This window comes from Malaya genurostris, chromosome 2 (genome assembly GCF_030247185.1).
Source record: "Malaya genurostris strain Urasoe2022 chromosome 2, Malgen_1.1, whole genome shotgun sequence".
Lineage (NCBI taxonomy): Eukaryota > Metazoa > Arthropoda > Insecta > Diptera > Culicidae > Malaya > Malaya genurostris.
The window spans coordinates 274,752,941-274,777,832 of NC_080571.1; the positions used below are offsets into that span (position 1 = coordinate 274,752,941).

Here is a 24,892-nt window from a genome sequence, read left to right on the forward strand (position 1 = left end):
GTCATTTTTAATGATTGCTAAGGCTTGACGGATGGATAGTTGGGTTTTTTTTGCACTTTATTTTTTAGTAATAACACTCTTAAACATCTTACGCGATTTTTAGTCGATGACCTTGTCTCCGATTAAAGATTATTGAATATATTGAACCTAGTGGAAATTAAAATCAAAACTTATTATTCTATTTGAAATCGTAAGTATAATAATAATAATGAACTTATTAATACTTCCAACTAATAAAAATTGGAATCTATATTGAACACGTTGAGGGTTAAATTGAGCACTAAGAATTGACACAGATATGATACCGAATGTGTAAGATCTCTTCGAAACTATTGGTTGATAGTCCCACGACAAAAGGGCCTAACAGCAAAGGACAGTTTCTTTTTATTTACATTTTCTTTCGCGATTTACAGGATTGATTTTATATTTGAGACTTCGCAAAACTTTCAAGTAAAAACAACAATCATTCGAATTATATTGGAAACTTTCAAGCAATTGTAGTAATGGCTCCGTAAAAATCAAAAGAGGAAGTAAACAAAGAGGGGATCTCATTTGCAGTAAGACCCAATTGACGGGGGACTATCGAATTCATGGAAATATATTTACAGTTTAAAGTTTCTTTATACGGCTATAGCTTCTTTAGTTTAGTACTCGATATTAAATTTATTCATTAACAACTTTTCGATTGTACTAAAGTACACTGTACATAACAATTATAGTAGTTATTTTGTTTCGAAAAAATCCCCAACATAGCGTTTAAAATCGGCCGGCAAACTAGAGGACCCCCGTAAGTGTGGGTATGTAACATAATGAGTCTATTTGAATGAGAAGAGAAAGGCACACTACAAGGTGGATTAAGAACAGATTAAATTTAATTTTTGTCACATAGTTCAATTTAATTTTTGTTTGATTTCTATTTCATTGCTGGCATCAATTTTTCATGCATTCGATCAAGAAAAACAATGTCCAGTCATTTGACCGGATATGGTAGAAATAGGTATACAATGAGTGTTGAAATGTTTAGTGTTAAAGGACTTAAACTTGACTTACAGGATAGGAAGAAAATTTTTTGTTCTTCATATTTGCTTCCTTCCGGCCTCTTCTACTGTTTAAATACCCAGTTTATAAGTTTTCAAGAAGTATAAGATATCAATAATTTGTTAGTTTTGCCCCCATAACAGTTCTAGAACCTAATTGATCCAATAGTTCTTCGATGTTTCCAACTAAGCCTATAATTTCGTATTCCCTGCATCTGTCTGAAATAAATATTGAATTCAATCATTCAGAACGATGACGTAGCTGGTGCCGGATGTTTCAGGGTCTAATTGTGAGTTTTTTCATTGTATTTGAATCAGCAGTTGCTGGAATAACATGCTTCTAAGAATAACGAATCAACAGATCTTTATCGATTCGACCAGGTACTGATGCAAAAGTTGCGTTCTGAATTGGCGTAATAACCTGTCTGTTCAAATAAACGCACGATGCATCGGTTCGTTCATGATGCCGGTGGCACGATCGTGCTACATCATTGCCCGGGTGGAAACGTGTGAAAATGTTCTGTAGAGGAAAATGCGTTTCCACCACGCTGCTCGATACGGATGACGACTGACCCCACTTTTTCGCCCCCACATTGGTCATCCCGAGTCCGAAATCCGTTAGAGAACAAGCTGCGCTCGGTTAGACTAATTATCTCGTCAGTATAAATAGGTCAAAATCCGGGATTAGGTTGAATAATCGTAGTTGATGTAGCGCGACGGTAGAAGCTCCCGAGAGCTTTCCCCAATCAGAACAAGTGATGCGTTAAGTGAAAAAAGTCAGCAAGTGTTTCAAGCTGCAGAAGGATTCCGCGCAGTGAGAAACGCAGGATTAAAGCCTGTAAAAATTGTAAATAGAAAGGACTGTTTAACGAGATTTTTAGTGTTTTCACGCCCTAATTAAGAAACGACACCTATTTACAATGAAAATGGTTTCTAGAGTGAAAAGTATGATACAATATGCTGTTGTGCTTAGTTCTAGAAAGGAGATTAACCTTTTTTTTATGTGATTCGTGTATTCCAGGCATTTTTTGCTTCCTGTTCGTGCTAGTTGCTGTACAAAGGATACATACTCAAAGGGATTATTGCGACAAAACTTTGTGCAGTAAGTGTTTTGTGCTTTGTTGAAACGGTTGTTTTGGATTGCTGTTACCTAAATTACAGAAACTTGTTTGAAAAAACCTTCATTATTTCGATAATAATTCTGACATAATTATATATAACGTAAGCTCCACCGAACGAATAGTTGCTTGATGGAGTGCCAAACTCGTTAGTTGAACCATATTCTAATAAAAGTAAAAAGTATTCAATTTAGCAGAAACGATTTTTTTCCTGTAAGCTTTTCTCTTGAAATAATAGTTGTATTGCAGACTGATAACCATTTTTTGAATTCAAGATAATTCAAGATTTTTCGTGTGTTTAAATAGGATGTAAGTCGCGTGACCCACACCCACTCTTCATAAAGTTCTTTGGAAGATTTCGAATTGGAAGTAGTCCTCAATTTTATTGACATCAGTATGAACGACAATCAGCTTTTCATTTTTGTTTTTTTTTTTCGTTCGTTTACACACAAATAGTCAACGATCTAGTAAATATACATTACTTATAAATATATGAATTATGATAAATATATGCTTCTTTGTCTACAATTAGCTTATTGATATGAGCTTCTCGGTTGTAGAAGGCTAGAATATCTGGTATACAGATTGGAGTCGACGTCAATCATTCAAACCTAGCATACCCACACTCAAAATAATAATCATGTTATAATTACGTGAAAAGTTATGTGAATATTTTTCACGTAGGTTTTAATGGACTGGCATTTAAAAGCTGTTTAATGCATAATCCAGTAAAAGTTACGTGTTTCATAGGTAAAATGTAATGTACTGTTCGTATCACATTTACCTATCAGTTCATATCAAATTTAGATACCAGAGAATTACTATTTTTTATATTGGTTGAAGTCAAAAGGGAGATATTTCAGATTTTTATATATATTTATGAAATGAAAAATATCATGAAAAATAAAACATTTCAGAAAATTATCATAGAATTTCAATTGCTGAAAATAAAAAAAATCAACTAATAACGTCGTGGGATCTCGAATCGACAAGCCTCCAGAAATCGTTTTTGTTGTCACTACCATCCAATCGAAGCCGAAATCGAGATCCGGGAACTCCCACGACACTACCGATGCAGGTTGAGGTCGCATTACATGGGTCCAGTGTCTCTAGCTTCATACTGATTTTGAACTCGTTTTTCGGTGGACCAACCGCCTGTTTGAAGCATTCGGCAGGAGCGGGCACACTTCCGGACTCACGCAGGCACTCGGTCCAGTCGAGTACCTGGAAACTTTCATCCTAGATTTGTAATTAAAACTTACATTTACACTACTTACACTTTGAGGGCCTCTGCTCGCCATTTTCTAAATCGAGTTTTTCACACCGGAAATTCACGTAGATTGTTTGGCGTTTGGACAACTCGCGTAAACCTTATGTGATGACTCTATTCATTTCAGGGGATGTTCGTATAACATTCATTTTCGTCACCTAAAATATTCAATTTGACATTTGAAACCATTTTACGTGATTTTTCAAGTGAAAAAGACATCTTTTTTCCAAATTCACCAAAATGTAAAGTTTCAGTTCCTTGCTTCTTAAAAGTATACGAGGAACTTTTGGCAACTTGAAATTACGCAACAAGTTTCCCGTTAACTTTTAAGCAGCTTTAAAGCACACGCGGAACTCGTTCTGTACTCTCAAGTTGCTGACAGGTTGATAGTTTTTCAAAGCGGACTATCGGTTACCTTTTATCAGAACTTTTGGTTACGTGGGTAGATAAACTAGTTGTTAGAAAATGTGCCTCTGAATGATGCTTCCTAACCAGACTGCGAATTGGGCACATTAACTGAATTGATATCTGAGAGACATCACTAATAAATTCCTTTAAGGATGTGAAGCTCATAGATTTCTTATTCGGGAAAGTAAGCTTCACGTCTGCGGCAACTTTTTTCGCAAATTTTCATTTCTGCTGGTTCACTAGTCAGTCTTTTTTAATCGGTTTTTCTTGCTAGATACGGGTAAAACCATAAAAATATATATATTTTTTTAATTTTCTGAAACAAGTTGATTTCGATAGTGTGAGTAAAGGTAGTGAGATAAGGCTATTGATGGAATTCTATTAAGTGAATTTGCAGGCTCGGGTTTGCGGTTCAATGCATAGGGCGCTGGTCTTACAAGCCGGTGGTCGTATGTTCGAGTCCCTACAGGTAGTACTAACCATGCAATGATACTGTAAGCTAGTTTTGCTCGCCCAAGCCATCTTTCCGGAGATGGAGCTCAGCTGTCACAAAACCAACGATGGTGGCGGCAAAATCTCTTATTTTGCTATTTTGCCCCGGGCGCCAAATTTCCTTTGTACTTCACTGAAGTCGACTGAAGCTGTGGACGAAGCATAGTTTGCTTGTTTGTTGCGGGTGCTTAGAAAACCGAAAAAAGACATTTGATCCGGGAAAAACATTCAAAATTTTTCCCATCAGACATGAAAAATTTTGACTACGGACTACTAATTTGCTTACTTTTAACAAACGCTGCAGATTTCGTGCGGTTTATTAAATTTCGAAAATTTTCAAAATTACAGATAAATTAACGATTATTAGTTCCTCTATTCATCTTTTATACTAAAACTATTAGAGTGAGTTCTGCTGGCTCTGTTCGATGTATTAACTTGAAGGGTAAGATGAAAAGAGGTGCGTTCGCCTCAAATTTTGCCGAGCTGTCTTTCTTGGAACATTTCTTTCTAAAGCCATAGCAAATATATTGTATTTTATTTCATCACAATTTATCGATTTGAACGCAATTGATCTGCAAAATGACGCCTCTTAAAACTAACGCCGTACCTCTTATCAGACCTCTATAATCGAAACAAAACAAAAAAAATACTTGCTGTTCAAAATGTCAGTTGTTTTTTTTTATTCTCAATGAATCTTTGTACACTTATTTACTGTGGTGCATTTAAATCTGTTTATTTCAATTTGAACAAAAAGAGTAAATAAAGAAAGTAATGCATTATTGATAAAACAATTCAAGTGACCTGATGATTAAAATCAAGGTGAACATACAAACAATCCAAGTGACATGATACTGTAAAGATTTTCAATTAAAGAGTGGTACACAGTAAAAAAATTACTAATTATACAGGTGACCTAACATGTCAAATAATGCAATATTTCATTTGTGCAGAATTTTATAGGCTCCGAGTGTAATTTGCACTCGGCTACGAAGTGCCGCTGTAAGAGCTTATATGAGTCAACGATTCATCAAGCAGATATGTACTTCTATGGCTCAATCGATTAACTGACGTGCTTTGTGATCCAATGTTCTTCGGTTCAAGTCGCTTTCTGCTATCGATCTTTTGTTCTTTATTTTTTTCGATTTCAAGCCATGTAATTTTCAAATGACACAAGTTTACATGTTCTTGAATATAAATTGGTGTGAAATACGACGCTCCAATTATGTACATCTTATAATATGTAAAATCAAAATATATTTTCGAACTGTGTTTTTGTGATTTTTTTTATTAAAAAAGAACGCACTATTATGATTCCTACAATTCCAGTCGTCTAATCTTTCACCATTGTCGTTTCTCATGCAGAAAACAATTTGCCTCACGTCGCTTGTGGTAAGAGTGATAACTATGGTCCATTCTGTCCGGTCAATCGGGAGCTGGTAATTCTGACGGACGACGTAAAAAAGTACATACTAGATTTGCACAACCAGTTTCGAAGCACTGTAGCACGGGGTGATGCTCCCGGATACTCTCCTGCCTCGCGAATGCCCACGTTGGTAAGTAATTTAATTTTGGAAAGCAGTATTTCTATCGAACAGCTTTTATCTACGTACATATTTGTACACAGGTATGGGATGATGAACTGCAGAAGCTTGCAGAGTACAACGTGAAGACTTGTATTTATGGTCACGACTACTGCCGAAATACGCCTGAGTTCCCGCTGGTCGGACAGAACATCGCGGCCAACTCGTTCTACGGGATGGAAGTGACTCCGTTGGATACCATGACCGAATTACTGTACAGCTGGTATGGTGAATATGAGAACGGCAACATGGGATATATAGATTCCTATCCACTACAGGGGCAAGATCCACCGTAATTACGACCAATTCTTGAAAATTTTGCAATCGATGTTGATGAATTCTTTTTTATTTTTAAATTGATCTATTAAACAGCAAGGACATTGGCCACTTCACTCAGATAATGATGGATAAGGCAGTATCGATAGGATGCGCGATGATTCAATACACACAAAACGAACAAGGGCACGACTGGGTTCATCAAAACTACGTGTGTAACTATTCCAATTCAATAGCCCGAGGCCATCCGGTTTACATCAAAGGACCAACTTGTTCCAAGTGTCAAACTGGTTGCAGCCAGGTATATCCAGGTCTGTGCAATACTGGTGAGGTTGTAGAACCGACCAAAACGTAGACACGTGACATTGACTACGATTAGACCATGCAGTATAGATATTCTATCAGATATGAGTGTACGAAATGACATCACTAGTTTATCTCATTCAAATGTATGCCCCAAGGACAATGATATAAATTATTTCATAGAAATCGATCAACGTACAACATGTTGTGTTTCATTCGATGTCCATTAATAACAATATTTTCTAGAGCGCACATTCACGATTTTCAGCCGTGTGGACAAATGACTGGATTCTTTTTTCGTCATGTTGAGGAGTTAATTTGCGTGTTTTTGCATTCGATTAAACACGTCCATTAACTCTGGTACATGATAATAAAAGTGCGCAACATGAACTAGTCAAAAGCAGTGCAATTCAAGTGTTCTATACGACCGAATAAACCTTCAAACTATAAGTATATAACTTCAAACTATAAGTAACCTATAACCGATATAACCTTCAAACTATAAGCAACGATGAGAAAGACCAATACCTGCGTACCGGTGTTCTCATTTGGGCCACAGACAACAGTCACACAAGTACAGTTTCCAAGATGTGAAAGAAATTTAACTGACCATTTGAAAACTAATCACTGAGTAGCAATTTACCTACAGAGGCACGTGGCGCATCAATCGTTTATTCATTCAAACTTGTATATTATGGTAATTCGTAGGATTTTTGTACCAAAGTTTTTTGATTAAGTTTGTTCTAGCTTGAAGGCCTTATGTCATTAATATTAACTTGAATTTCGTGCTTGAGGTCTTCGTTTGTTTCTGGATGTTTGGCGTAACATTTATCTTTAACCCTAATGAAAATAATCCAGCGGCGTCAAATCGCAGTTTCTCTGAGACCAATTCACATCATTCTGATGATTATTCGATTTTCAAAGATTGTTCGTAGAACATCGATTGTTTCATTGGCTGTGTGGCACATAGCGCCGTCCTGTTGAAATCAAACATTTTCATAATTAAATTGAATCATGAATCAACCATTAAAAGAAATGTATAATCATTGAAATCTATCAAACCATTTGTTTTTATTATCGCATTTTTAAATTCGAAATTTTTCGTGGAACACCCTTTAGTTTCAAACTAATCGCTTAAGGCTGTGAACCATTTCGCGGTTAATTTTAACTTTCAGTTAAAATCTGACACTTGAGGGTTATTTTGTGTCGAGTAGTTAAATTTAACTAAATCTGCGGCCCATTTCAAAGTTTGACGGATGAAAAGTTATTTGGGTTTATTTTGCAATGAATATAATTTTGACTAAAGAATTGATATTAGAATTTTCTTTGCAAATTTTTTTTCAGTTTTGGAAAATAACCATCGATCTGTCAAAAATATCCATGCTTTCGAGCTTTTGACAACATCAACATAACCACTCGAGTGTCAGATTTCAACCAAAAGTTGAAATTAACCACGAAATGGTTCACAGCCTAAGGCTGTGAATCATTTTGCGGGTAATTTTAACTTTTGGTTGAAATCTGACACTGGAGTGGTTATTTTGTGTCGAGTAGTTAAATTTAACTAAAACTGCGGCTCATTTCAAAATTTTACGGAGGGAAAGTTATTTGGTTTTATTTTCCACTGAAAATAATTTCAACTAAAGAATTAGAATTTTCATTGCAAGATTTTTTTTAGGCGGAAAATAACCATGTTTTCGAGCAGGGTTATTTTTGACAACATCGAAATAACTGCTCGAGTGTCAAATTTCAACAAAAAGTTAAAATAATCGCGGAATGGTTCACTGCCTAAGGCTGTGAACCGTCTCGCGGTTAATTTTAACTTTTGGTTAAAATCTGACACTTGAGGGGTTATTTTGTGTCGAGTAGTTAAATTCAACTAAAACTGCGGCCCATTTCAAAATTTGACGAACGGAAAGTTATTCAGGTTTATTCTCCACTGGAAATAATTTCATCTAAAAAATTATTATTAGAATTTTCATTGCAAGAGGGACAATGTTTGCTACTTTGGAAGCAATCTTCAGTAACATTATTTTTTAATCTTTGGGCCCCTCCCGAAATGAAATCCTGGGTACGGGCCTGCCTATCCAGCACCGTGCCGTTTCAGTGCAGCTCACCGTCAGTGTAGCGTCCGTCCAGTAAACTCAAATTCGTCGTCACCGATATGTCGGTATGTCACTGAATTTGCTGTACCGGAACGGAAGCGGCACGGAAACGGAACTGAAGGGTTCCGACAAAAAAAGAACACTGACGGCGCACTGAAGGCACTTTCACTGAACCGTTAGAGCAAATTCAGCAGCTAGAAGTTCTATATGGAAGATCTATAATAGAACAGAAACTGGAACAAACGTATCCCCAGCAAGCCGTTCTAGTTTTATTTATTCGAGCAGTTCTTCTGTCAAATTTAAAACTGGTCTACGATGCCGTTCTATTTTTTGTATGTTTGAAACACGAGTAAAACACTGCTTGGGCTGCAAGTTTTTTTTGTTTTAAAATCCAGAATTAAATTTTGTAACAGACTTAAATTATGCATCTAGAACTAAAACACTCCTGAACATGCCCTTACGTAACTGAAATGTGTGAATATTTAAAGATGTTATACCAATAGATTGTTGTTATAGAATGGTAGATTCAATGAACATTTCTTCATATATTTGTCCGTTTTTGTCGCACCCACAAGAACATTCAACGACAGAATTTAATAGTTTTTTGTTATCAACCACAATTGAATTGTAATTCCATATACTTTTTTTTCGTTTGAAAATATTGACTTTAAAAATCAATTCAAGTAAGGTCATACAGTTTCTGTCTGAAAAAAGTTCCACGATGCCATGACTTTCTTGAACATCAGTTCAAATTTGGGATAAAATTATAATATAAATGTATTTCAGTGTTCATCATCAAAGAGCTACACGAAAGATTTCCATTTTAATATGTGCAATCAAACACTAATAGATAGCTCAGCTGGAAAAGTTTCATTATTTCTTACTTCTTTTTGAGGTAACTGTACAAATCTGTATTAAATTTGGGAAATCTGTATAAAATCTGTACATTGTATTAAATCTGTATGCGCATGTAAAAATCTGTATAATACAGATAAGTCTGTATAAATGGCATCTCTGGTCCTTAATTCGAATTCGTCGCTGTCGCTGTTTTTTTATTTTCGATGAAGTCGGCCTGTCAGCGTTTATACCTTGCCGGAACGGAAACGAAACGGAAGAGTTCCGACAAAAAAAACTGACGGCGCACTCAAGACACTTTCACTGTACCGTCACGGAACCGGATCGAAATAGATCTTTATGTTTACACGGAAGTAGAGTAGAGTACCTCTTTTTCGTATCAGTTCTGTGGTAAATTCCACCCACTTCTTTATTCGCTGAAATATATTCCGAAATACGTGATAAAACCGTGATACGACCTTTTTTCTTGCTTGCGTGTTCAGCGATCACGTCAACTATTTATTAAAATTTCAATAGGAATTTCTCTCAAGTTCCTGATGTACTTTCGCAAATAACTCATGTAATGATTTCAATAAATTTCTATAGATTGTTTAAATAACAGGGAACAGACATCCAAGTAGAGCATTCAATTTGTGTAAGAAATTTAATGGTTGTTTTGAAAAGCAATCACCAAGTAGCAATTCTCCTGTAAAGGCGCTTCGAGCAGCCCAGTAATCCCTTATGGGCTCTTGTGTACGAGCTTTCATACAATGGTAATTTATGCGTGCAAAGTCGTGCGCAAGGGGATTTTTACTTGTATGCTTTACACAGCTTTTTTGAAAAAGTTTGGCCCTTATTCTGAATAACGTCGTATCGTTTTTTTCCTCGTATTTCATTTGTATTCCCCATAACGCTAGCAAAATCAAAGGTAGCTATGATTCGATCGAAAAATCAATACGTCGTTATTCAGAATAAGGGCGTTTGTAACAGCTTGGATGTCTGTTTTCTGTGTTTAAATGTACTGAAAAAGGTACGAAATAACATTACTTTTTTATGAATTTCTTTAAACAAAAATTTCCATAATGCTCTCGAGGTGAGAAATTTTTAAAATGCACTCAGTTGACTAGTACAGAAAGATATAGTTCTACATCAGAATTGTCCAAGATTGCGTGGGCTGGTTGAATAGTTGCATCTTAGAAGCTGCATAATAGTGACATCCGCAAGTTTTCATCAAACTGCTAACTCGGAACTTCGCATCCTGTTCATATGCAAGCTTTTCTGTGGTCATTGTAGTGAAGGTCAATAAAATGTTCTGATTCCAAAGCAGATTTTTAAAAAAAACGTTTAATTTATTCAGTGGCTTTTAAATAAAGTTTTATTTTATTTGTTATGGAATACATTATTCAATCGTTTTTTGTAATAAAATTGTCCAACATAAAGTACCATTCTTACACTCTACTTCTTCCTCTGAGCCGAGGAAAACCTCTGCCACGACCGCGCAAAACTTTTCCGTTAGCTGGGGGACTCTTCGGTCTAAGGGCCTCAATACGCTCGGTGCATCCGGTGGTAGGATTTTCTTCGAATGAGTTGGCATAAAGTTCACTGTTGAAATTCGAATTGGTCAACTCAGGCCCGATGGTTACCCAACCGGGGCGAATGGTGGAATCTCGTCCGAAAATGTGTAAGCGACGACGGCCCAGACAAAAATGTTCAATTATATGAAAAATCTCAATCGGTTTCTCTAAACTCCCGAACTCGGCTTCCTCTGATATTATCAAATCTATATCCACGTTCGCATGAATAAAGTCTCCATCGGTTGAGCGACGTACCGTTCCCTTTATACCCATTAAACAATGTTCTTTAGTGCGCTGAAACACTGCTTTGGGTTCGAGAATTTTCGAATGCCCTGGTGAGTCAATGTTCGTTCGAATCCAGCAGATATCCTCACATCGACGAAAGCCCCACTTCCGCAAGCAGTTTCGACCCATATCTAAACCTTCGGAGCTTCCGCACCAAAGAAAAACGAAACTGCGATGTGCCGCGACCTCCCCGATGTCAAGTGCTAAAATTTCGTCCCAAGACCAAAAATTACGCGGTGCGCCTGCTGCAACAGCGGCTCCTCCACGGGCATACTCCTCTAGGGGAGGCTCTATTAGAATAACATCAAATTTTGTACCTAGTGTTTTAAGGTCAAATGTTTTAAGATCTGCTCGAAGATACATCGGAGGTGAAGCGGTTTCGGAAATTAACTCGTCCTTTAATCGAATCAATTCTCGTAGCTTAGGATACTCTTCGAACCGGTCCGCCAGTCCCACATCACGAATAAAATTCTGAGGACGTTGACCGGTATCAACAAAGTGTTGGCAGTAATCGTTATGTGGGTTAGAAGATTGAGTTCCCTAAAAAATTAATTACACATCTGTGCGTTTAGTTACGTTAATAAGTATAATAAACATACCTTTAGAAAAGTAGATGAATCTCGATATACCATCCCTTCCGATTGTGACTTTTTCGAAGAGCTAGCTTCTTCATCATCGTATCGTTGTGACTTGTTATTCGGAGCATCTTCGGCTGTTCCCAATACATGCTTCAAATCCTCTACTCTGGAAACTCCGAGCTGAAATTAGAGTTGTACTCATTTAAATTTACGAAGCGAATCCGACATCCTACCGTTTGAGCGAGCAACTTTTTACGCTTCTGCGACTTTTCGCGAAGTGACCGGATGACGTCCCCCATTGAATGTTCAACTAGACAGATCAAAGATTATAGGTTTACATGAAATAGAAAGATAAATCCTAAAATTTACTAGAAATTTGTGCGACAAATGCCGCACGCGTCCAAAACAAACTGTAAACGACAAATCAACAAGCTGTCGTCGTCTCGTCGCTGATGCCGTATCGAGCAGTTGTAAATTTGACAACTGTCTAATGATGGTTGATCTTTCATCAGGAAGTAGTCGTGCCATATTTTCGAGCAGTTATGTTCATGCAACGACTTTTGTGTTTATTTTTGAAAATATAAAATTTGATTAAATTTTAGATATCAATAAAGCGTTTTTCAAACGTAAATAAGTAGAGTCTGGATGTATTTGTACAAGGCTAATATTACTCAATCACCGCATCACAATCGTTTGAAATCAGGTATATGGTACAAAACGGTAAGGCCGATTGTTGATCGCTTTCAACTACTTATTCATTTGATTCATTCGGCGCAAATATATGTGAGAAGATGACAAGGTATTTAAAAATCATAGCAACCATGTGGTGAAATTTGAATTTTCGTCTCTGTACGTACTTGGTGGCTTTCCGATCAGCTGACGAAGTGACTTTTCTTCGCATTCTGTTTCGGTCCACGAAACCAAACGGAAGTGGTTCCATTTCTGGTTCCTGTTGAGCAGTGGATAGAAACAAAAAGAAGTAACGGCAGTTTGTCTTCAGGAACAATAGAAATTTAAGGTTCAAGGACATCGAATAGCTATGACGGAAGAGAGCTTCAATAAGGCTCCTGGGTCGGAAATGGCTAAAATTCGTAAGTAATTGCATTGTTTCCACATGCGCTATGATCGTTATGGATTTTTCGCATTAGGCTCAACAGTCGTTACCATAGGCAACATGAAAGCAACATCGACGAGTTCCGCTCCCACATCAATCCTCTCGGAACGATTACTGGGTTCGTCATGTACCTCGGGACCATCCATGAACCAAGGTATATTATATTATACTTACATCTAGTCAAACCGAAAAAGACGTCATATTTTTAGAACTACCGTTCACAATTCTGCAATACGGACATTTGTTCCCTACAATGCTTCAACCCGGTTTCTCGGTCTATCCACCTCCACCGCCAATGCCAGTTACTATACCGGTATTTTATCAACCAGTCAATGGGACCGTGCATCAACCTCAACCATTCGATACGAACATGTGAGTACTGAATCGTTTCGCTGACAGCAAAGATTCACGAATAATCATTGTAATACAGAGAGTGGATAAAGCGTGATTGGTAAAGACGATAATCTTCTACACATCCGATCTGTTTTTAATTTTCATTGCCATTTCATGGGTCAAAAAGTAAGAATCCTAATTGTGTATATTTGACAGGTTCTACCGATGCATGCCACAGGTTCCAACTGGTAGTGATATCCTTGGACAGAAGATAAACTTGTCTAGGAAGCAAGGAAAGGTGATGCAAAATAAAATGAAAACTAAGGAGAAACAGGATATACTAACCAGTGGAAGGTAGGAAAATAGATCCATGGAAATTGAGTATTATCAAAAATTCATTATTTCATTCGCTACTTTGGTCGCTGTTAATTCTATATAATTTATTTTATTCGTATATTTTCGTTGTCATATTATTGATTAGTATTGATGAGATCGGATGTTCATTTTTATATATAATTATAATATGTTTAATTCTAGCGATGGTTCACTCAGCCCAATCTCATTGCCCATGATGACCACCGATGCCCCGCGAGAGGTTGGTTTCGGTGGGTCTGGAATTATAGTGAATAAAGAAAAACTTGCAACGCTCACAGACATGGCCATGCAAGGATGCGAAGTGGCCGAGTTGTTGGCCAATAATCATCAAAAACGTCCATGTTTCAAGAAGATAGACAGTTTATGTGCCCGTATGAAACAGGATTTGATAAGGCCGGATAGTGTTTTGGCTAATATTAACTCTCAAGGAATGGCATGGGCCGTGAAGGATTTCATTTTTGTTTTTACTCGCATTATAAATGCTTGGATTATTATTAAGGGCTATGTTTATAACACTCCAGAAGGTTTGGATCGCGTACAGAAAGTTTTGAGTCCAGATTTTTTGGATAATTTTCTAAAATGGCAAGATTCGACAATCGACTTTGTTGACAGTTTGATCAAGTCTTTCACAAGTTTGGATCAGACGGTGCAAAATCAACGAACGAGTGGCGTACAAAAGGAACCGACAATAAAAGGATGTGGAATAAGGCAGTGCAAAACAGATGAAGAAAAAGAACGTGGTATTCAGGAGTTGTACGAGTACTTGAAGGACATCATACCGAATCTAGCAGAAAATAAAGCTTCATCCTCTTCAGATAATGCAAGCAGTAGTGATCTATCCGACCGCAGCAGCATAATATACGACGGCAGCAAAAGCTATCTAGTCCCGGTTGTTAACGACTCCGAACAAACTCAAATGAAGCACAATGAACATGGAACCTATTTCAAAACAGGAATTTATGAACCAGTTAAAAAACCACCAGGATTTGCACCCAACCCAGTAACGGGTCCCTTGAAAAACCCATTTACTTTGACTGAAGCTACCAACTTCGTAACATCAACACCAAAAATTTTGAAGAATCCCTTCCCTCAAACCCGGTTTGAGCTGGGTTCGGTCAGTAATAAAGCTTACGATGGTGATGCTAGCATCCAGACGGCGAACGAATTTACGGACATTTCGCTACCATCGCAGTTGCAAATGGATTTTTTCAACGATGCCATCATTCGACAAACGTTCGATAGCGAAACCGTGGCCAAAATACATTATTTGCTTCAGAAAATGTTCAATGTTAATGAGGCAAAATATTTTTTTGATTTACGCTTTACAAAGAATTATGTGAGTATCTACTTTCCGTTTAAAAATGGATATATGGTCTGTATGTTTTCATTAAATAACTATCGTCATATTGCGTCATAGATTTAACTTACTTTAACTTTGACCATAGACTCTCAGTTAGGGGGGTGCGTATTATCGAATAGTCTCCAGCACAGTGACGTCATCAAATGGCCTCTTTAGGCAATTTGCTCGTTTACTTTAATAACACAATTGCCCATCGTGTTTTTGTGCATTTGGATGAAGCATGCGCTTTACAAGCAATGAATACGAGTACTCTACTCTGCTCCCATTGGTTTTGATATTGTTGACAGCATGGAGCATGAGAGCGAAATTGTTTATCCTTTGTTGCATAACCTAGTGCGCTTTTTTATATAATATAATTTGTTTTTCTCTCTTTAGTTTCCAGAGTTTCATTCGGTTAATCCAAGTTTCATAGACATAAGGTCTATTATCTCGAAGGCTCAGATTGGTGGTTATCAAAACATTCATGGAATTGTTTTTGATTTAAGACAAATAGTCCAAGCAGCCCGTCAATATCTTGAAGTAAGGGTATTGCTAATGCCATTCGACGTGTCACTAATTAACTTTCCATCTTTTTGTAGCAAAAACCACATTCGTTACTCAAAGAAACGGCCGATGAATTCGAGCGCAACCTGGAAGATATTCTTAGTGACAAAATGTTCGACTGCTATGATTTTAGTTGCCTTCCGGGATCGACCTCACCGGCTGCGACAACTAGCAGCAATGGTAGCACAATGACAGCCTGTTCGGGCGAATTTTGAATTTATCAATAGAAATATTCTAATAACTCGTAATTTTAAACAAAAGCCACAGCTTTGAGTTATCAGTGATGTGATTTTCAGCAAAAGTTGTTAATTTGCCAATAAGTTTCAAATTCACTGTAGCTGTTCAGGGACGAAAAGTAACAATTAGCAACTAACACAGGCAGAAGGTGTTATATTCAAACACCCGGCTGACCTGGCAAAATTAAAGTAATATGGTGCTGGTTTACGTACGTGTAGCACAGCAGCTTTAAATTGCTATAGTATACAACACATAGTATAGTTAGATATAACTGGTTTTTAAAACTCTGAAATGTAAATTATACAGTCAACCTTCAATTGGTCGAGCAGTATCGAAGCAAAGTTTTTAGCAGATTTGGTAAAGTGGACAAATTTTAAGCATAGGGTATAACTCAACCTTATGAAAGTTTTGATTTTGAACATGAATTATTCAAAATTATGTATGAATAAGTTTTAGCTGTTTTAGTAAGATCTCTTAATGATAGCCTTGCAGTTTTTATCCTCTTGATTAGGTTTAGTAATTTGCTGTGTAATTTTGTATAAATGACATGAATAAATACCAACATCCAATTTCAACTGAAACTGAGCGGACAATTTCCGGTTTTTACTATCGATCATTCCAATCCGCATGCTCCAATGACTTGAAAATCAGTGTTGGCTGGTTTGGGTAGGGTTTATCCAAATTGGCAGAAGAAATACGCTCTACTGTAGGTGTTAAACATTGTTGATAACAGAGCGCGAGTTAGTTGTTTGTGTCATCGCCATGAAATGGTTTGACATTGTCTTACTTTATTTACATTCATGCGTTAATCAGTAGATGTTATCGACTAGTTGTCGATTTGGAAGTTGGTGGTCTTGCTTTGCTCGTGATCAACTAGCGGTGAATACGGTAGGGGCTACATAAATATACAAACATCTTTGACCGAAAAGTAAATGTTTAAAAATGAAATATCAAATTGTCAACTATTGAATGCGGATATCCGAAAGGCACGCGAATTCGAGGTGAGATGTTCAATGGACGCTAGTATCGCAAACTATGTTCCGTTGGAACCGTGATGATCCACTGTCGAAAAGGGATGGTTTGGCTTGAGGCAATTTAGTTTTAGAGGTGACTGTGTTTTTAGATATGGAATCCATTTCAGGCATCAATATTTCAGAGTCGCTGACATATATCCTGAAAAACATGAATCATTTTGAAATACTACTGCGTTGTTTGCATTTCTAATTTCATATCGTCGCTTAATCACTTTTACGCATGTTAGAGCATGAGTGAAATGTCATTGGCGTACAAAATGAAGATAATTGTTGTAGAAGAACTCTTTGCTGCGCCAAATGAGAATGTTTTTTTTACTACTTGAGCTTGAGCGACCACCCCTGATTGCTACTCTGTTACTGATCGGGATTAACTGAAATTGTACATGGCATTTCTAGATGATCCGACCTGGGACTGGTAAATCACCCTTCAATGTACATCTTCTGGTAACCCCAGAATTCATTGATCAGTACCGGCACCGGCCAGGCCCGAACGTAGATCGTCTAAGGAAGGGGAGGGGATGTTAGTCCAACACTTATTGTTACTAGAGGCCGTATATAAAGGGTGATTTTTTAAGAGCTTGAGAACTTTTTTAAACAATAAAACGCATAAAATTTGCAAAATCTCATCGGTTCTTTATTTTAAACGTTAGATTGGTACATGACATTTACTTTTTGAAGATAATTTCATTTAAATGTTGACCGCGGCTGCGTCTTAGGTGGTCCATTCGGAAAGTCCAATTTTGGGCAACTTTTTCGAGCATTTCGGCCGGAATAGCCCGAATTTCTTCGGAAATGTTGTCTTCCAAAGCTGGAATAGTTACTGGCTTATTTCTGTAGACTTTAGACTTGACGTAGCCCCACAAAAAATAGTCTAAAGGCGTCAAATCGCATGATCTTGGTGGCCAACTTACCGGTCCATTTCTTGAGATGAATTGTTCTCCGAAGTTTTCCCTCAAAATGGCCATAGAATCGCGAGCTGTGTGGCATGTAGCGCCATCTTGTTGAAACCACATGTCAACCAAGTTCAGTTCTTCCATTTTTGGCAACAAAAAGTTTGTTAGCATCGAACGATAGCGATCGCCATTCACTGTAACGTTGCGTCCAACAGCATCTTTGAAAAAATACGGTCCAATGATTCCACCAGCGTACAAACCACACCAAACAGTGCATTTTTCGGGATGCATGGGCAGTTCTTGAACGGCTTCTGGTTGCTCTTCACTCCAAATGCGGCAATTTTGCTTATTTACGTAGCCATTCAACCAGAAATGAGCCTCATCGCTGAACAAAATTTGTCGATAAAAAAGCGGATTTTCCGAATGGACCACCTAAGACGCAGCCGCGGTCAACATTTAAATGAAATTATCTTCAAAAAGTAAATGTCATGTACCAATCTAACGTTTAAAATAAAGAACCGATGAGATTTTGCAAATTTTATGCGTTTTATTGTTTAAAAAAGTTCTCAAGCTCTTAAAAAATCACCCTTTAGTACTGCGCACTCCATAAGGAGAAGCATATTTGTTAGTATAAATTAGTCAGTATTCGCACGAGCTAGTAAATTCCGGTTTCAAGATGCTTGGATGCGTCACTAAACTCACGGACTTCCCAAGTGAACGTTTCAAAAATATCCCGGGAAGTCTTGATTCAAAAGTCTTATTCGTGAAAACGGAAGGAAAATTTGAAATACTATCGCGTAATGTAATGTAAAAACTTCCCTATTTTTTTCTAAATGGGATTACCTGCTACGAAATAAACGAGTGAATAGAATTTAGACAAAACAGTTGATTCATTGTAGTGATATATTTTTTTTTAAATCATTTAAAATCACCAAATAAAGGTCAACATATTTCACGCGCGACATGATTGTTTATTTTCGCTTTATTATTTTAATTATTTATTAAAATTATTAATTGGTTATTTTGGTAGATCTGGTCAGCCGGCTATCGAGAAAAAAATATTAATTTATCAAACAAACAAGTATTTTTTTACTGTTTTTCAATATACCGATATATGTTATCTCTGTTACTTTGTAATATTAACGGATTTGCACAATAGTTTTTTTCCTATTTTTCGTCAATTTTCTTGGGACGTTAGAAACGGTTCTATGTTTCTAACTGCTCTATTCCTATTTTTTGAATCGATTTTCGAGCGACTTATCGCTACAAATAAAAAAAAAAAAAAAAAAAAAAAAAAAAACTACATATGTCAGACCTATTTTGGAATATTGCAGCCTAGTATGGAATCCATACAATATTATTCACGAAGAACGCATCGAATCTATTCAAAAACAATTTCTTTTATATGCACTTCGTAAATTAAACTGGACAGCATTTCCTCTACCATCATATGAAGCACGCTGCATGCTTATCAATATACAAACACTTAAAGAACGCCGCGACTTTGCAATGCTTTATTTTATCAGCGACATTATTTCTCAACGCATTCAATCAGCTCCATTATTATCGCAATTAAATTTTTATATACCTAGCCGCCAACTACGTTCCAGGAAATTATTTTTAGAAAAACAAGCTAGAACAAATTATGCAAAATACAGTCCAGTCAATCGAATAATGCGCCATTACAATCAATACTGCGAACATCTTGACCTTACTATGTCAAAAAATCAAATCAAATCTAAGCTTTGTCGTAGAAATAATGTGTAGTATGTAAGTGAACATTGTAAACAATTTATATGTAGTCTACATTTGCTTGACGAAATAAATAAATAAATAAATAAATAAAATAAGTTGATTTTTATCATTCAATTTATAATTTTGAAAGACATGAAATAACATGGAAGAAGAAAACATACGAAATAAAAATTTTCTCCGGAACTAGCCGGAAATTCATCAGTTAAATGAAGAGATAATTTAGTAAAATAGAGTAATCAGAAGTGACACGTTGAAAATATCTGATAACTGAAAGGAAAATGAAGCTCCTGCAATTGTCGCCTTTTACGACATGGAAGCAGGAACCCGGTGAATCTATTCTTGGTCCATTTTTTCCGCCGGATTCCACACGGCATCTAGGCTGGTACTGTCCGGAGAAAGATAATAGGTACTATCTAGGGGACGGGTATAGCGTGATGTGATAGTCGTTGCCTATCACGCAGCCCACCTGGGTTCGATTCCCAACCCCGCACATAGGGCCAGAAAAATTTTCTGGTCCGAAGAGGCGAATGACCTTAAAGTGTTAAAATCTCTATAATTGAAACAAAAATAAAAATAAAATAGGTACTATAAATTTACTAGTGGACCCCAGCCCCCCCAAATGAGAATATTTTTTTACTACTGTTTAATAACTACAAACGGCAATCATCAGTTTTTTTTGGCGTCCTGAAACAATTCGGGCAACGTTTGAAAACCAATAAAAGGGCTGTTTTGAAACAATACTCTATGTATGGATTACAGAAGGTAATTACTAATTTATGGAGACTTCAATTATGTTTCCGGCCTACAAGAAAGCCAAGGTATGAACAACTTCTGAGGCATTGTATTTTTCAGTACATAACAGTTTATCAAATTTTAATCCATTGCAAGTAGTATCGCAGAGAACAGACACCCAAACTAATACAAACTTTTTCAAAAAATCTGTGTGAAGCATACAAGAGAAAATCCGTAAAAAATTACCGTTGAGTACGACTTTGCACGCATGATTTATTATTGTATGAAAGCTCGAACGCAAAAGCCCATAAGCGACTACTCGAAGCGCCTCCATTGAAGTTATAGGTGCAAATGATAGTTTCCCTTTATTTACTTTCTCTTTCGATTTTTACGGTCTTATCGGCATTTCCTCTCTAACATAATCGCGGACTTTTCATTTTCTTCTTGTACTTGAACGAAGTAAATTTGACAGTACCACAAAAGGTCCTACCCAGTAAATCCGAACATCGGACGCATCGTGCACGAAAGCTTTTGATTGCGTTTCGAGCTTACATAGTGTATCGGTAGAACAAAAGAGTGAAGATATACCAAAGCAGAGAGCGGATGTCTGATACTCGGGGGATGGAATATATCGGGGTTGGATTTCAAACCCCGAATTTAGGGCCAGAGTTTTTCTGGGCCGAACAGGCGAATTACCTTAAGGTTAAAGCCTCTATGATCGATACAAATGTTTAACAATCTTTCTCACCCTATCGGGAAGACGTCGGCTCGAAAATATCTTGTTTGATATTCCTTCGCTCTGTTTCTCTAGCGATACATAATGTAAACATAAAGCTTTTTTAGATCGACGCAGTTGATGCAAATGGTGCAGAATTGTCCGATGACGGGCCGATCGAAGCGCTACGATCGGCCCCATATCGTGCTCAATCGGACCGATAATCGGGCCGATGATCGGACCGATGCGGGTCGACAAAATCCACCGGGTAAATGCAAATGACAGTTTCTCTTTGTTTTTGGCTCGAACAAAATTATTCAAAATTCTGTGTAAATTTCAATTTTGCTATATGTTGGAAACACTACTGCCATCTACTCGACTGTTCGCCGCGATCTTTGAAAACACTTATCACACGATTTCCCCAAATGTTAAAGACAACTTTTTTTCCATGTCGCATAAATCACACGAGAATTCGATCGGAATAAAACAAAAATAAACTTGTAATTTTAACCAACAGCAAAACAAAAATCTAGCGTGTAGTAGATCTTGCACCCTAACTTGTTGCTCAGTGAAAGCGGCTCTCAAATCGTGGTGGCACCTCGTGTCGATCGCGGTGACATCTACAAGTGTTCGCCACGCTGATTTAGCAAATTTTACACACAATACACATGTAAGCCTGTATATCTGTAATCTGTTCTTTTTCTTTCACGATTTACCGCACTGATTTTATATTTGACGCCTTACACTTCGCAAAACTTTCAAGGTAAAACCACAAGCTTTCGATTTCTTTTGGAAACTTTTGAAAAATTGCTGTAATAGCTCCGTAATAATCTAAAAAAGTAAACAAAGATAGGCTTTCATTTGCAGTCAGGTCCTTTTGCCGTGGGACTATCGATTTTTTCTCTTGAAAGACCGAGGGCATTTTTCGTGGATGACGTTAAGATCTATTATGTTATTTACAACTCAGAGGATACGCTCATCCTTCAACGACAATTACAGACTGATGCAAATTGTCGGTATTACGTTTACGAATACGGCTTGTTCAACTCAGAAATATTGTCCAATTGTTTGGATCTACCTGGTGTGCATAGAATTCAGCCGGTACGACATAACTTAATATGACACACCGTTTATATTGCACGGTTGGAGAGACCAATTCGACTCGAAACTGATTCTCACAAAGGACGCATGTATATTTGCATGAACTTTCTTGATAAAGAATTTAAAAGTGTCAAATGAGATAGCCGTGTAGTGATGCCGGCCAGTTTTTCAATATTAATATATATTTTTTCGGGATTTTTTGTTTGGAGAACTGATTTGAAATTTTGCATAAGTTTAACGTTATTTTGAAGGTCGCTGCTTTTATTATAATGGTCAAATTCGTGCGCGCCAAAATTGACATGATATGTTGAATGTTATGTCGTGCGATGGCGTTGCTGAGCTGAAGATTGATTTCGCTCCAAGCTGACAGTCGAATATGGAACCAGAAGTTAAGTTAAACATATACGGTGGCTTTAACCAGCGAAACGCTCACCTAATCACCGATGAACAAAATGTATCCATTCTACTTCCAATTGCAGGAGAAAATGAAACACTTCAATTTCTTTTCGACAAAATCTCTTTATTCGGTTTGAATCAAATAAATTCGGTGAAAAATAAACAAAATTCATATCTTGATCTTCTTTTCACAAACTGTACCGAAGACTTCTGTGTGAATGCCTCACCAAATCCATTCTGGAAAAATGAGCATTTTACACAGCAATTGAATACTCCATTTTTATGCATGTCTCTCCCTAACGAAATAGAATACGAGGAAGTGCCGGAATACCACGAAACAAATTTCGAAGAAGCAAAACGTAGACTAAGTACATTAAACTGCAAAATATTCTATCTAATTATTAACAACTTAATTTCGGAAATTGTACTAGTAAAAAGAAGAAGTCACACAATAGCAAATTGCCTGTATGGTTCAACCCGCAATTGAAAAACCTGAAAAGTAGAAAGCAGAAAGCACATAAGACTTATAGAAAAGATAAAAGTGTTATCAGTCCACAAAACTACCTCGACATTTGCAATGACCAGAAAATAGCAATCAACTCGGCACACGAAGAATATAATTTTAAAGTCGAAAGCGAAATCAAAGAACATCCTAAAAATTTCTTTAACTATGTTAAAACAAAACTGAAAAATAACAACTTTCTTTCCCAGATGAACCTAGACGGAACTACTGGAAATAATAGCACTGAAATTTGTAATTTATTTGTAATTTTTTTTTCCAAGAAATATATCATCGTATGCCGAAACAGATCGTGAACGTGACTACTTTTTCTTTATACCGGAGCTTTCTAATGACATCAGTGTCAATCAATTATCAAAGCAAGAAATATTCAATGCTCTTGAAAACCTCAACGCAGCAAAGCGACCTGGACCTGACGGAATAGCACCAATATTTTTGAAGCAATTAGCTACTGAGCTCACAACACCATTACAACATCTTTTCAACTTATCTCTAAGAACAGGAATATTTCCAGAAACATGGAAATCCTCCTTCGTAGTACCGGTATTTAAATCGGGCTCAATATCAGACATACGTAATAATTGAGGAATTGCCATTATCTCGTGCATTCCAAAATTATTTGAAAAAATTATCAATGGGAAAATATTTCAACAAGTAAAAAATTACATAACTCCAAAACAACATGGCTTTTTCAAAGGTCGTTCTACGTCAACAAATCTTCTGGAATTCATTACATTCACTTTGGAAGCTATGGACAATGGAAATTATGTCGAAACTGTCTATACTGACTTCAGCAAAGCTTTCGACAGAATTGACATACCATTATTACTATTCAAAATTTAAAAAAATATGGCATTGAACAAAAACTTTTGGAATGGCTTGAATCATATCTCACAAAACGTAAACAAATTGGATTATTAGGCCCTCTTCTTTTTATCTTGTACGTAAACGACATTTCAAACATCTAAAAGTACTTGTATATGCAGACGACATGAAGCTCTTTATGGAAATAAAAAATGCTGTAGATGCTGAAGTATTCCAATATGAAATTAACGTATTCAACATTTGGTGCAATAAAAGCTTACTCCAACTAAACGTTAAAAAATGTAGTTCAGTAACGTTTAGTAGAAAAATCATGTCTCCTACTATTAACATATACTTAGGAAACCAACCTGTAGAAAAATGGAAACTTATTAGAGACCTAGGCGCAATTTTAGACTCAAAACTTACTTTCGTGGAGCATTATAATACAATTGTCAATAAAGCAAATAGTATGTTAGGCTTCATTAGTCATAATTTTCAGGACCTTTACACAATAAAACTATTATATACAGCATACGTCAGGCCAATTTTGGAATACTGCAGCATAGTATGGAGCCCATGTACCTCCGTACACGTAGAACGCATCGAATCTGTTCAAAAACAATTTCTACTGTATGCGCTTCGTAGACTAAACTGGACTACATTTCCTCTTCCATCATATAAAGCGCGTTGTATGCTCATAAACTTACAAACACTCAAAGAACGCCGCAAAGCTACAATGCTTTATTTTATCAACGACATTGTTTCTCAACGAGTACAATCTGAATCATTGCTTTCACAACTGAAAATTTTATGCTCCTAGTGGCCATCTCAGAAGTCGTCAAATATTCTCGGAAAAAAATTATAAAACAAATTATGCCAAAAATAATCCTATTAATCAAATGATGCGCTTTTTTTATTCAATAATATAATATAATATTAAGGCACACTGCTTAAGCTCTAAGATGCCAAGGGTATTTACTAATCTTAATTATCGTCTAACTGGAAATTAGAATCGGTAGTGGCCGGTGAATTGAATTTAGGATGAGATGATTCCAGATGGCATTGGTAATTTTTTATGTTGGCCGCATTCTTCGGTCCGTGTGGGTCCGCGGGAAACACCCCC

At 36.7% G+C, this 24,892-nt stretch overlaps 3 protein-coding genes across 3 annotated transcripts; 2 read left to right on the forward strand and 1 right to left on the reverse strand.

The window, feature by feature from the left end:
• Positions 1-1,744: 1,744 nt before the first annotated feature.
• Positions 1,745-6,685, forward strand: LOC131430128 (antigen 5 like allergen Cul n 1-like). The gene is made up of 5 exons (XM_058594849.1): positions 1,745-1,982; positions 2,059-2,139; positions 5,688-5,878; positions 5,950-6,197; positions 6,278-6,685. Exons 1-5 carry the CDS (start codon positions 1,958-1,960, stop codon positions 6,534-6,536), a joined length of 804 nt encoding a protein of 267 aa, XP_058450832.1. The 5' UTR covers positions 1,745-1,957; the 3' UTR covers positions 6,537-6,685.
• A 3,953-nt stretch (positions 6,686-10,638) lies between these two features.
• Positions 10,639-12,293, reverse strand: LOC131430129 (N6-adenosine-methyltransferase non-catalytic subunit). The gene is made up of 4 exons (XM_058594850.1): positions 12,227-12,293; positions 12,091-12,167; positions 11,879-12,037; positions 10,639-11,819 (listed from the first exon to the last, which is right to left on the reverse strand). Exons 2-4 carry the CDS (start codon positions 12,154-12,156, stop codon positions 10,869-10,871), a joined length of 1,176 nt encoding a protein of 391 aa, XP_058450833.1. The 5' UTR covers positions 12,157-12,167; positions 12,227-12,293; the 3' UTR covers positions 10,639-10,868.
• A 353-nt stretch (positions 12,294-12,646) lies between these two features.
• Positions 12,647-16,397, forward strand: LOC131430131 (protein mitoshell). The gene is made up of 7 exons (XM_058594851.1): positions 12,647-12,948; positions 13,006-13,125; positions 13,181-13,343; positions 13,521-13,658; positions 13,842-15,015; positions 15,415-15,558; positions 15,618-16,397. The coding sequence occupies exons 1-7, from the start codon at positions 12,897-12,899 to the stop codon at positions 15,795-15,797; spliced, it is 1,971 nt and encodes a 656-aa protein (XP_058450834.1). The 5' UTR covers positions 12,647-12,896; the 3' UTR covers positions 15,798-16,397.
• The last annotated feature ends 8,495 nt before the right edge of the window (positions 16,398-24,892 follow it).

Coding starts and splice junctions, on each gene's coding strand:
- LOC131430129 (XM_058594850.1), bottom strand. CDS start 12,156: ATGGGGGACGTCATCCGGTCACTTCGCGAAAAGTCGCAGAAGCGTAAA. Junction 12,038..12,090: donor AAAAGTTGCTCGCTCAAACG/GTAGGATGTCGG, acceptor CTCTAATTTCAG/CTCGGAGTTTCCAGAGTAGA. Junction 11,820..11,878: donor ATTCATCTACTTTTCTAAAG/GTATGTTTATTA, acceptor TTAATTTTTTAG/GGAACTCAATCTTCTAACCC.
- LOC131430131 (XM_058594851.1), top strand. CDS start 12,897: ATGACGGAAGAGAGCTTCAATAAGGCTCCTGGGTCGGAAATGGCTAAA. Junction 12,949..13,005: donor GTCGGAAATGGCTAAAATTC/GTAAGTAATTGC, acceptor TTTTCGCATTAG/GCTCAACAGTCGTTACCATA. Junction 13,659..13,841: donor GATATACTAACCAGTGGAAG/GTAGGAAAATAG, acceptor GTTTAATTCTAG/CGATGGTTCACTCAGCCCAA.
- LOC131430128 (XM_058594849.1), top strand. CDS start 1,958: ATGAAAATGGTTTCTAGAGTGAAAA. Junction 2,140..5,687: donor TTGCGACAAAACTTTGTGCA/GTAAGTGTTTTG, acceptor TTTCTCATGCAG/AAAACAATTTGCCTCACGTC. Junction 6,198..6,277: donor CTACAGGGGCAAGATCCACC/GTAATTACGACC, acceptor TCTATTAAACAG/CAAGGACATTGGCCACTTCA.